General features: G+C 35.1%; 1 protein-coding gene across 2 annotated transcripts in view; it reads left to right on the plus strand.

The window, feature by feature from the left end:
* The window catches only part of LOC135225653 (caskin-1-like), a 1,822,025-nt gene that overhangs the window by 29,205 nt on the left and 1,780,320 nt on the right, over positions 1–12,500 (plus strand). The window contains exons 1-2 of one of the 2 annotated variants that reach the window (XM_064264986.1): positions 1,788–1,811; positions 3,708–3,833. In XM_064264986.1, the coding sequence (XP_064121056.1) occupies positions 1,803–1,811; positions 3,708–3,833 (135 nt within the window). In that variant the 5' untranslated portion in view covers positions 1,788–1,802. Of the gene's footprint in view, positions 1–1,787; positions 1,812–3,707; positions 3,834–12,500 lie in introns of those variants that run through there. The other variant, XM_064264987.1, reaches the window with a different exon arrangement.

The raw sequence follows: 12,500 nt of genomic DNA on the forward strand, positions 1-12,500 counted from the left end.
ATATATAATATATACATATAGTATATATATATATGTATATTATATATATATATATATATATATAATATATATATATATATATATATATATATATATATATGTGTGTGTGTGTGTGTGTGTATGTGTGTGTGTGTGTGTGTGTTGTTGTGTGGTATACATATACCTGTAGTACTCTAGAAACAAAGTCAAATATCATTTTGCCAAATGTTTACCTACTTCCCCAATAATAAAATCGTTAATAGGTTTACCCACTAGTTGTCATACTACACTTCCATGGCTTCGTAGATCAAGATCACAGTAGATTACTGTTGGCATATCGGCGGTAGGGTTCGTCCGCCTTTAGTTTTTATAGGGTGTCAGAATAAAAGATGTACACGTATATGCCTGTGTATATTTATATGTATAAATGCATGTAGTTCTCTCGTTCTCTCTCTATAATATAACATACATATGTATATGTATGTATAGTATATATATATATATATATATATATATATATATATATATATAGATATATAGATCTAGATATATATATATAGAGAGAGAGAGAGAGAGAGAGAGAGAGAGAGAGAGAGAGAGAGCCTATATGTGCAACAGGGTTAAGTGGCATAGTTTGAATAAAAGAAAGCAGCAGAAGAAAGAGTTATAGCAACGTCAGCGGTATACTACTACTGGCCCGGACAGAGAGAGAGAGAGAGAGAGAGAGAGAGTGTTTGTGTGTGTGTGTATGTGTGTGTGTGTTGGGGAAGCGAGGGCAGCAGGCAGACACTGCCAGTGAGTGGATGCTACCACCAGCTCAGATTGGCTTGGCAGTGAGCGCGAGTCAGACGTGTTGCAGCATCACTCTTGAGCCAACCCAGAGGGAACTTGTTCCTCTCTCCTTCTAGTTTTTTTCTATATTCAGATCTCTTCCAAAGGGGGCTGCTTTCTTTTTTTTTTTTCATATTAGTTCACATTTCCGATAACCTTCTATGGTCAGTCCATAAACCTCAAATAACGGTGTACAACATTGCCATATAAGACGTTTTTTTTTACTTTCTTATTTTACTTAGACCGAGACATAAAGTCCCGCAACTCCTGTAAGAAATGGAAGAATCGCTTGTCGCTGGAAATTCTGTGATAAGAAAGTAATTTTAGCAGAGAAAATCCGTATATTATTTGCTACGTCTATTTTTATATGGAAAAATACAAATACACGGTATTTATCGAAGATATTATCATAGTCTTTTAGAAAGTTTTAGGAATCGTTATAAATAATTAAAATATAAATATAACATATAGATTTACAATATTTCATTTCCCTGTTATCGTTATGTTTTGGAGGAAAACATGTTTTTTTATTAAGGTCTATGAAGAGTTCAATCGTTTTTTTAAAAATTGACACCGGTAAGAAAAGAGAAGAAAATATATAGTTTCTAGAATTACTGATTCAGGTTTAGACAAACAAATTATATACATATCTATTGTCATAGTCTGTTATTTTTCCAATCAATTTACAATACGATTAACAGAAACCCCGACAGTTTAACATTGATAAAAGTGTTCAACGAAGTGGCATCTCAGTTAGAAAAAAAAGTCATATAGTGCTTTCACATAATTCGATTTTCACGTGATAAAACGAAGTGAGGAAGAAAGCGTTCAAGTTCTCAGCACAAGAATAAAATAAAAAGAAATGCAATTTGTATTGCACATGTCAAGGTGACGGTATATACCAAGGGACGCATTTTGGCTCTTGAGAGAGAAACTGGTGCTTGCACACGTCGTTTCGTTACTTGAAGTTAACTTAAAAGGAAGTAATAAAAATGTCGCACGTTAGTATCGATGTCCATCCGAATGACGTCATGCTCTTGTGATCCTCAGATTTGTGATGCAAATGTTATGGTTGATTCATAACACCCAGCGCCATCTGTTGGGCAGAATCCAAACCAGTGATGTTTCGTATTCGTGTTGTGTCAATGATGATGATTCTCAGGAGCGGAGAAGAAAAATGATTTCAGTGTTTGTTTGTCTGTCAGCCGGAGGAGTTTGTTGTCCCTGTAAACAACCAAAACCGTTGAATGGAAGTGTTTGTTAGTTTGTTTATCAGTGGAATGTGGGAATAGATACAGATTGTGTAAAGGTGTCTGTGATTGTGAAAGCTTTGTGAATCAGTGTTACTTGATTATATTCCTAATGGAACAGGGAAACACAAAGGATGTTAGCGTTATCCTAAAGTGGAAAGTCCTTCCTGCTAAGGATATTAGGAGCAAATGGATTCATTGAAGCTTTGGTTTATTGGTGGTTTATTGCCAGTGGTTTATACGTAATGGATGAGGATTTAACTTACTAAATAAATTAACATTTGAAAAGATCGAATATTGTAAAATCTCGTTCTTTTATAATGTGATACGATCCCGGCCTTCTTAATTTCGTAAATGATATAACGAAAGATTTGCATACTCGGTTTGAATAGATTTTAATGAATTTTTGCAAATGAAGAATCGACCATCGTTTCTTAATTAAAAAACGAGTGAAGATTAGACTTTTTTTTTTTTTTTTACTTTAGCTCTGCATCAAGATAATTTGCATATCTGATGCATGAATTATTTCATTACCGCTCGTTTTACTCTGGCGTCGCCTGCTCGGGATAACTAATTAATAAAAGGAATAAAAGGGTGGCTAACCGTGTTTTTAAATGAGGCTTCCGGTCTAGCATCGCGAGGGATAACGTAATTACCCGATCATAAAATTCCACCATCCAATCTATGCATACTTTCGCTTAAAACAATGGATGATTATGCGATGGGGCAGCCTTTGATCATCGACGCAATTGATTAATACCTGCTCTTGTGGAAGTAATGCGTGTTAATTGTCGCCAACGTCACATTTTCCCTGTAGTACTCATTCCCGTATCCGATATATGTAGTCAAACTTAGGCGTTTTGCAGGACGTCAAATCACTCTCTCTCTCTCTCTCTCTCTCTCTCTCTCTCTCTCTCTCTCTCTCTCTCTCTCAGCTCGGCCAAAGGCGCTTATTTCATGCGCTTGGCGTTAAATTCATTGTTTTGGACTGCAATTTACTCGAGACAGGTATACCCGGTGTTGGAAATAAATTTGACCTCGTTAGTCAGGTCAAAGTGACAAATGCAAGCGAAGATTTCATGGAGATCGTGGAAAACGTTATTTGTAAATATTTGCTTTAGTGTTTTCAATCGATTTGTCCTACTTTCACGCAGCGAATAACGACCTGTTCCAAAAGCAAACAGTTTGACATAAAATCTTTGCATTGGTTTTATTTGGAAAACTCAAACTAGAGTATTATTGAAAACAAGCAACTGCTAATGGGTTTGGTCTTTTTACTGCTTTTTTTATTGATTCCAACGATAAATAAACAAATGCCTTTGGATAGTAGATAAATGAAATATTAAAGAGATTTAATTTTTTACACTGATAACAACATCGCCCTCCCTCCCATGAAATTGAAAATATCAGCAGTCGAATAATAGATGATAAATTGCAAAATATTCTTAAAGAAAGACAATTCTTTACCTATTAGCTATTATAATTATACATTTCACCAGTGACAACATAAGAGAAAAATACCAAAACACCATTACAACCTATTTTACGCAAAAGCGGTAAAACTATAAATAACTGAGATGAATTTGTCATAAAGAACTTCAGTAAATCACCAATAAACCACTAATATTGTTTTGTGCAATTTTGTAGAGACTGAGTTTGCGTGAAGGTTCTGACCGGCACATCGTCACCATGTCTCGGAAATTCCTCTTTTTCTGGAAGACAAAGGCCAGGACGAAAAAGAAGACAACGACGACAGAGGTCATCGAAGAAGAGGTAAGTCCTTGGGAGCTTTTGTTTGGGAGTTCTTGGCAGATTTTGTATTGGTGTTCTTGATAGATATTGTCTGGGATTACTTTGACAGTTTTGCTTGCGAGTTCTTGGCAGATTTTGTTTGGGAGTTCTGATAGATTTTGTCTGGGAGTTCTTGATGGATTTTTTTCTGGGCGTTCTTGATAGATTTTGTATGGCAGTTCTTGAATGATTTTTGTGCGGGAGTTCTTGACAGATGTGTAGAAACTCTTGATAAAATTCGTCAGGGAGTTCTTGACAGATTATGTCTGGGAGTTCTTGGCAGATTTTGTCTGAGAGCCCTTGACAGATTTTGTATGGGAGTTCTTGACAGATTTTGTATGGGAATACTTGACAGATTTTGTCAGGCAGCCTCTGAAAGTTGTTGCTAATGATTCTTTAAAGTGTCTGTTTGTGAAACCTTAGAAGTTTTGTCTGATATGTCATAAAAGTTGTTGACTGAGTCACTGAAACTTTTTGTCTGTGAATCCTTGGAAATATTTTTCTGTAATTCAACGAAACTTTTTTTTTATTGTGAAACTTTCAAAGTTTTTGTGTGTGGGTCTTTGAAAGTTTTTGCCTATGAGCCCTTGACAGTTTATTGTCTGTTGATTTCAAACATTTTTTCTTTGAGTCCATGACAGTTTTATTTTAATACCACTGAAATGCCGGGGGGCGGGGGCGGGGTTGAGGGGGGATATAGAATGATATAATGATACAAAGCTTCTGTGAGAAATTATTAGTTTTAAAATCAGGAGAAAAATAAATAGCTTGAATTCATGGAAAGTTTTTAACTTGGAACATGACATATTGAATGCAAGGAGAGAGAGAGAGAGAGAGAGAGAGAGAGAGAGAGAGAGAGAGAGAGAGAGAGAGAGAGAGAAGGGGTTTTGCGTATTGTGGATATCGATATCAAACTATTTCTTATACGCTTGAGGTCTATAGGAGGTAAAATAGAATAACTTTCACATTAGGAAAATTAACTGTAACGATATCTGGGTCAGAATTCCAATTATGGGACAACTTACACACACGCAAACTTATAGAGAGAGAGAGAGAGGAGAGAGAGAGAGAGATCTAATAACGATGAAAGTAATTAATTTTGAGGACATAATACGTGTCAAATTTTTAATGGAAGGACACACAGACACAATCATACACACGGAATCGATGGCCGTTTCAAACTTTCGAAACCCAGATGTAAGGAAAAAACAACGGTGGTCTGTGAATCGCTTCATTTGAACAGATAAAAAGTACAAACTGATGGAAATTAAGCGTCAAGATAACTGTGCTAGATAACGGCTATGAGAGAGAGAGAGAGAGAGAGAGAGAGAGAGAGAGAGAGAGAGAGAGAGAGAGAGAGAGAGAGAGAGAGAGGAGTATCAATTTTTTCTCTAATAAATTGTCACTTGCAATTAACAAAACAATATGTAAATAGTTATAAATGAATGTACGTCCAATCGGTCGCATTATTTATTTTTGTATGGGGCTAGCTATTGTAAACATCTATAAACTGACAGAAACCTGGACCATAGAGCTTTCAGATTTTGAAAAAGTAAGTTCCACTTATCACGGTTGCATTTGATCAGTATGAAGCATATTGCATATAATCTTATTTTTCATACTTTGAGAAATGGTGTCCCCCATGGAGAAATTGCCAATTCTTACATGATCATTTTAGCTAAGTTTCATGAAGACTCGTGCCCCGTTTCTTGAGATATCGGGATAACATACAAGTAGATAGACAGACAGTGGTGGAATTCGGGATTTTTTTTTTTTTTTCTTTTTTTTTTTTGGGGGGGGGTCGATTTAAATCAAGCACGTCCATTTCTTCACATTCCGTAAACAGTATGTCAGTGAATTGGTGAGTGAGGTTGCTAGATTTTGAGCAGCAAATACCCCCTTTTTTTATTTGCTAAATATAAAATAACGAAGACGATAAAACACAGTTGTTTGTTTCGCTACATTTAAATCGAATCTTGCGAAAGGTAATGTACTGTACTGTAATGTATCTGTATCCCCATTTGGATAGATGCAATTATGATAACTTCCTCACTTTTACCCCTATCCCACGTTATGAACGGTTAGACTTAGATGTGAATCTTGTGGAATTACAGAGGCCCAAGTCTGTGCTACTTAGAAAGTGGGATAAAAGTTTCGTGTTTTCTGATTATTTTTCTAAAGGATATCGAGAATGAATGATATAAGAATGTTGTAGATAACTCTGATAATTGCACATAGAAATGGGTACTTATTTAAGCGAAGCAAAGGGAAACTACTGTATTCCATTGTTCGGTCTTATATCAAGATTAGGGTTGAGTTATATAACTCTGTAATTAGGCCCACAACGAAGTATGCTTATACAAATAAACCAAGGGAAATATTGTTGTCTAATTTTTCGTTCTTATATTAATTTTGTTGATATCTCGTCAACAAAGGTTCTATGACACGCTGTTCAACAAAAACAGTAAATAAATAATTAAATAAATAAATCGATAAATAAATAAACAAATAAAAACCCATTAAACGAAAGCAAACGACAAGAGAATTCATCTAACAGATGTCTGCATATGTTCCATCCGGAACTATTTGTCTTTCTTGATTCCCTGTCCCGGATGAACAGTCAGTTTTTTCCAATATCTGGAACATCAAGTGCGTCTAACGGCACTATTAGATAAGCAATGAATATGGGGGTATTTCAGATAAAAAGGGAAAACGACGAAGTAAAATTGCCTGGTATATTATCCAATTTTTCAGGGACTTTTGAATTTAGAGAAATGATCGTTCGCTTCCATCTATGATTATAATATATATATATATATATATATATATATACGTATATATATATATATATATATATATATATATATATATATATATATATATATATATATATATATATGATTAAAATGTTTCAGATATTGGAAATATATAGTATATATATGTATATGTGTACGTATCTATGCGTGTGTAGATGTATATATATATATATATATATATATATATATATATATATATATATATATATATGTGTAGTGTGATATGCTATGTGTGTGTGTGTGTGTGTGTGTGTGTGTGTGTGTGTGTGTTACGTAGTAGGGTGGCTCCAGAGCAATTCCTTTTCGGATGAGGCTAGCTATTCCTCTCTACTATAGCATTCACCCCACCCCAGCCGACTAGCTACCGGGTACTTACTTTAACGCTGAAATCAACAGGAAAGCAATTAGCTTCTTCAGGAGACTGGTCTTACGACGTTTAGTCTCTCATGGGATCGATTTCTGCGCAAAGAAGGGCAGATGCATAAATACACAAAAGTACAGAATACGCGCTTTTGTAAAGATTAGAGACTCAAACATCTGTTGCGAAAACATATTGCTCTGGGATGCAAGCAGTTATAAACATACAACAAAAGTGAGTTCAATCCCGGTGGAAAAGTGAAAACAGTATTGTTAAAATCTGAATTTGAATCCTGAGTCTCACAGGGATTTCTGTCCAAGCAGAAAGCACAAGAAAAACGTCTCTGGGACTTGCAAAGTATTATGTTTTTTTTCCCTGAAGGGTTCCCCTTTGTCCTCGTCTTACTGTTTTTTTTTTTCTTTTATCAAGTTTTTGGAAAGGACATAACAACGACCGTAACAGAGACGCTCTCATGCACTGTAACAGGATTTGTGTCACGACAGTGAGTGTTGGAGGTTGAGATAAAGTTTTTGGACCTTGTAGTTTGTCATCTTGTATATACGTAAAAAAAACGAATCATTCTTCACCTGGCATTTAAAAATGCGACAGAACTAATTAATATGCCTGGAAAATTTTTAAATTTTAAAAACTGTTTCAAACCAACGTCACTTGCTATTTTTCCCCCGTATAAATTCATAAGCATAATAATCATAATGCCGTAGGTTATATGACCTGAAAAACTCATGGTTGATGGCAGAAAGATGAAGGTTAATTTATAACTCCATAAAAATATTGTATCCCGCTGAGGGAAATGAGTTTTATAAATTTAAAATCTTATAATGAAGTAATTATAAAGACGATAGACTGCGTTAGGAAGAGTGATTATTATTATTATTTTTTTTTTTGTCTATCACAGTCATCTCCTATTGAACTGGGTGGTTTTTCATAGTGTGGGGTTCTGGGTTGCATTCTGCCTCCTTAGGAGTCCATCACCTTTCTGACTATGTATGCTGTTTCTAGGAGCACACTCATCTGCATGAGTCCTGGAGCTACTTAGGCATCTAGTTTTTCCAAGTTTCTTTTCAGGGATCTTGGGATCGTGCCTAGTGTTCCTATGATTATGGGTACAATTTTCACTGGCATATCCCAAATCCTTCTTATTTCTATTTTCAGTACCTGATGCTTATCAGTCTTTTCTTTCTGTTTCTCTTCTGCTCTGGTGTCCCATGGTATTGCGACATCAATCAGTAATACTTTTTTTTTCTTGATTTTGTCAGTTAAACGTCACGTCCTGTTAGCACGTATCACCCTATCTGTTCTGATACCATAGTCCCATTATTATTATTATTTGATTATTCATTGATTATATTAGTTATTATTATTATTATTATTTATTATTATTATTATTATTATTATTATTTAGAGGATGAAACCCATTCACATGGAACAAACCCACGGGGGCCACTGACTTGGAATTCAGACTTCCAAAGAATATGGTGTTCGTTAGGGAGAAGTAGGGAGGAGGTAAAGGGAAACACAGGTGATATTATCAAGACGTATCCTTTCACCTTTCGTACGGAGGTGACTCGGTGATGTACATAATTACGTGGACCGACCACAGCCTCCTTCACTGAGTTAATGAGGTCTTCACGGAGTGACAAGTGTTACTCATTACGGGCGTTGACTTGTATGGGAGTGTCCAAGACGATGCCCTCGAAAGGGAACAGTTGAGGGTGTTGGGGGAAAGAGAGATAATCAAGGAAAATTTACGGAGAAAGAGTTATAATCGTTACAAATTCACAGTGATAATCGAAATAATCAAGACGAATTTGCAGGGATATCGAGATAATCGAGACAAATTTACAAAGAAAATCGAGATAATCGTGACAGATTCATAAGAAAAATGTAAATAATCAAGACGAATTTGCAAAGACGTCGAGATCATCGAGACAAATTTAAAGGGAAGTCGAGATAATCAGGACAAAAGCCAATAATAGAGAAGCTAAATGAAAATTAATTTGTGTTGGAGGCGAGATAATCAGGACAAAGCCATAAAGCTAGAGAGCTGATGAAAATGAATTTGTGGTGAGAGGGAGATAATCAAATCAGGTATCAGTGCGAACTTCCAGAAAGGAGAGATCATTAATACGAAATATGGAAAAAGAGAGATAACCAAATCGAAAGTAAGTGGAAAATAGAGGTAAAACGAACTTAGGGGAAACGAAAGGTAATTAAAACGAACGCAAAGGAATAAAATGAGAGGTAATCAAAAAGAAAATAATTAAAAAAATAAGAGATAATCAAAGCGAACACAGAGAAAAAAGGGAGATATAATCAGAACGAAAATATATGAAGACCAGAGAGTAAAAACGAGCATAAATAAAAAAAGAGAGATAATTAAAACGAAAATGAAGGAGGAACAGAGATAATCACAACGAAAATAAATGAGAAATAGAGATAATCGAAATGAAAAATAGATGAAGAAATAGAGATAATGAAAAGAAAAAAAGTGATACAGATAATCAAAACGAACGTTAAAAGAGAGAGAGAGAGAGAGAGAGAGAGAGAGAGAGAGAGAGAGAGAGAGAGAGAGAGAGAGGTAATCAAGGCCAGCAATATGACGCGACTCAGGCTCTATTCCACCTCCAATCGAGTTGTTGGGGGTTGTGGGGGTGGTTGGGGGTGGGGGGGGGTTGGGGGTAGGCATGCCCTTCGGTACAGCAGCAGCTCTTAACGAAGGACCAGAGAGAGAAAAAGAGCTTGTTTCCAATTGACGTCAGGGTTGAACTTTGCACACCGACGCGTTTGTTAACAAATGGGAATCGGCTGGGATTTGTCGCCCCCCCCCCCCCCCCCCAAAAAAAAAAAAAAAAAAAAAAAAAAAAAAAAAAGAAGAATAAAGACCATAAATAGGACGGGTTTAATTCGACAATTGATGGTGACGTGGCCGAAAAAAAAAAGGAAAATCTTTGGCAATATGGATGCTGCAGGGATGTTTGTGAAGGTTACTGAGAGAGAGAGAGAGAGAGAGAGAGAGAGAGAGAGAGAGAGAGAGAGAGAGAGAGAAGGCTTATGAAAAACGAAAAACTGGTAATATGGATGCTGAATAGCTTTTGTGAAAAGCAGTTAAGGAGAGAGAGAGAGAGAGAAGAGAGAGAGAGGAGAGAGAGAGAGAGAGAGAGAGAGAGAGAATTACCATCCCAGTGTTTTAACATCGTCTCGTCCACAAATACTTATGATCGGACTTTCTATGAAGTATATTTTAAAGACTGTGGCAATTTCATCTGTTAAGTTATTAAGACCAAAACAACATTAATGCTAAAAGAAAGTAAAATAAAAAGGAAATCGTATACGAGTGAACCGAAAGATCAGGTATAATGTGTATCTGTTTGATCTGTTAATGGTAGAAGTTGTATCAGGGCCGTATTTGGGACAGCTTGGGCAAAAGTACTTAAGTTTTGTATCCTTATATAAACGTCAGCGGTAAGGGAGAGCCAACCACCTGCCCGGAAGACAGATAGACTGATTGTAGTTTTCATAAGCTAACGAGTAAGGTCGTTATTTACACGAAAATATATAGGAAGGAGGTTAAAATAGCTGCCACAACAAGATATTAATACCTTTAAAATATTAGTGATAAAATCATACGTAACACTATTTTGGCATTTGAGAGCTGATGTTATTTTTTATAAACTTTCTAATAATTTTTTTTAATGCTAGGAACTGTAGTCTTTTCAAATAGATCCCCTCCTTAAACCGCCCTCCTACCCCCACTCCTACAAAAAATCCAACAAAATAATTTTTTTTTTTTTTAAACCAGTAAACATGGGTACATGCGCACGAATGTACACGCATGCGAAGTCGTCCTCATAAGTATTTCACTGGAATACTTCAAAAACACTTTCCCTGTATTTGGAAGTGTCGTTTTCTGTCGCTGGGCCGTCGAGGGAAAATTGATATAAACTTCGCTTCGGCGAAGATCCGTATCCATAAGAGGATATGAGCTACTCGTTTTCTCTCTCTGACAGCCTCTCTTTCCTGCGTGCCCCTGGGGTTGTCTGTGTCTACGAGTTGATGTGCGTGTGTATGTATATGTGTGTATATATAGATATATAATGTATATATATATATATATATATGTGTGTATTATGTATATATATATATATACCATATATTTACATATATAATTAAATAGATAAATGTATATCTATGGTTGTATATTGTGATAGGAAAATATTTACACACACACATATATATATATATGTATATATATATATATATATATATATATATATATATACATATATATATATATATATATATATATATATATATATTATATATATATATATATATATATACATACACATACTTATATATGTTTGTTCACATGCATTCCAAAGTAACAGCCACAGCAAACAGGGCAGCTGTTGAAAAATGTAATAAGTGCAATTATAGTAAAATAAACGTGCACTTTAGTTTTTCATACACTTTCCAAAATGACCTGCAAGTAAATGAATAAGTTTCCAGTCGCAGACGTCATTCCAGGCTGAATCAGACGAATCATTAATAAATGAAAGTGAAGCGTGAATCACATGTGAATTCCAGCATTAATAACCAAATAAAAGCATAGGTTCCTTGCTGAGATATTTGTTGATAAACAAGGATTGTTCTCAGAAATAGATATGTAAAGTGTTGCGATAATTAACCCTATCTCAGTATAAATAAGATATTTTTATTTATTTTTTGATAGGATCAGTTATCGCAACATTTCATATATTTATTTCTGTGAACACCTCTTGTATATAAACAAATATCTCAGGCAGCAAGCTTTGCTTTTATTTGGTTTATAATGCTTGTGAAAAACATATTCACAATAGGATTTATGTACTAAGATAATTACAGATAACGACTTGGAACACAGTCAACACTATTTATTGATAATGTAAAGTTTGTCCACGTCCTCATTCAATTGCAAACGTACTAGGGCAGAGCAAAGCGGTGAATGAAGGGAAAGGCGAAATGAATAACTGTAATGAATAAATGTAAGTTACGCTTTGCTTGTTGATGTAATGAGGGAGACGAATGAGAAAAAGGAAATAAAAAAGGGGAAGGGAAAAAGCAACTTAAAGGGAGTACAAAATTAACGAGAAAGGAGTATTATGTACAGAAAGCGAAATGAGCAAATGAAATAATGGAGTTAAAGTGTAAATAAAATTCCAGATAATTAGGAAAAATGTAGGTGAAATAATCATCGTTTCACGAAGAAATGAAACAAAAGAAGAATGTAACTTTATCAGTTTGCATCAACAACTCCATATAATGAGAGGGGAAAAAAATTAAAATAAACTATTTATCTCACAAGAGACGTTAAGCTAATGAGGAAAAAATCATAGAAGAAATATGAGAGAATATATCTCAGGATGAGTTAGATGGAATTAGGAAAACTAGATCGACTCTAGGAGAAATATTAGC

The sequence above is a fragment of the Macrobrachium nipponense genome, chromosome 13 (assembly GCF_015104395.2).
Source record: "Macrobrachium nipponense isolate FS-2020 chromosome 13, ASM1510439v2, whole genome shotgun sequence".
Lineage (NCBI taxonomy): Eukaryota > Metazoa > Arthropoda > Malacostraca > Decapoda > Palaemonidae > Macrobrachium > Macrobrachium nipponense.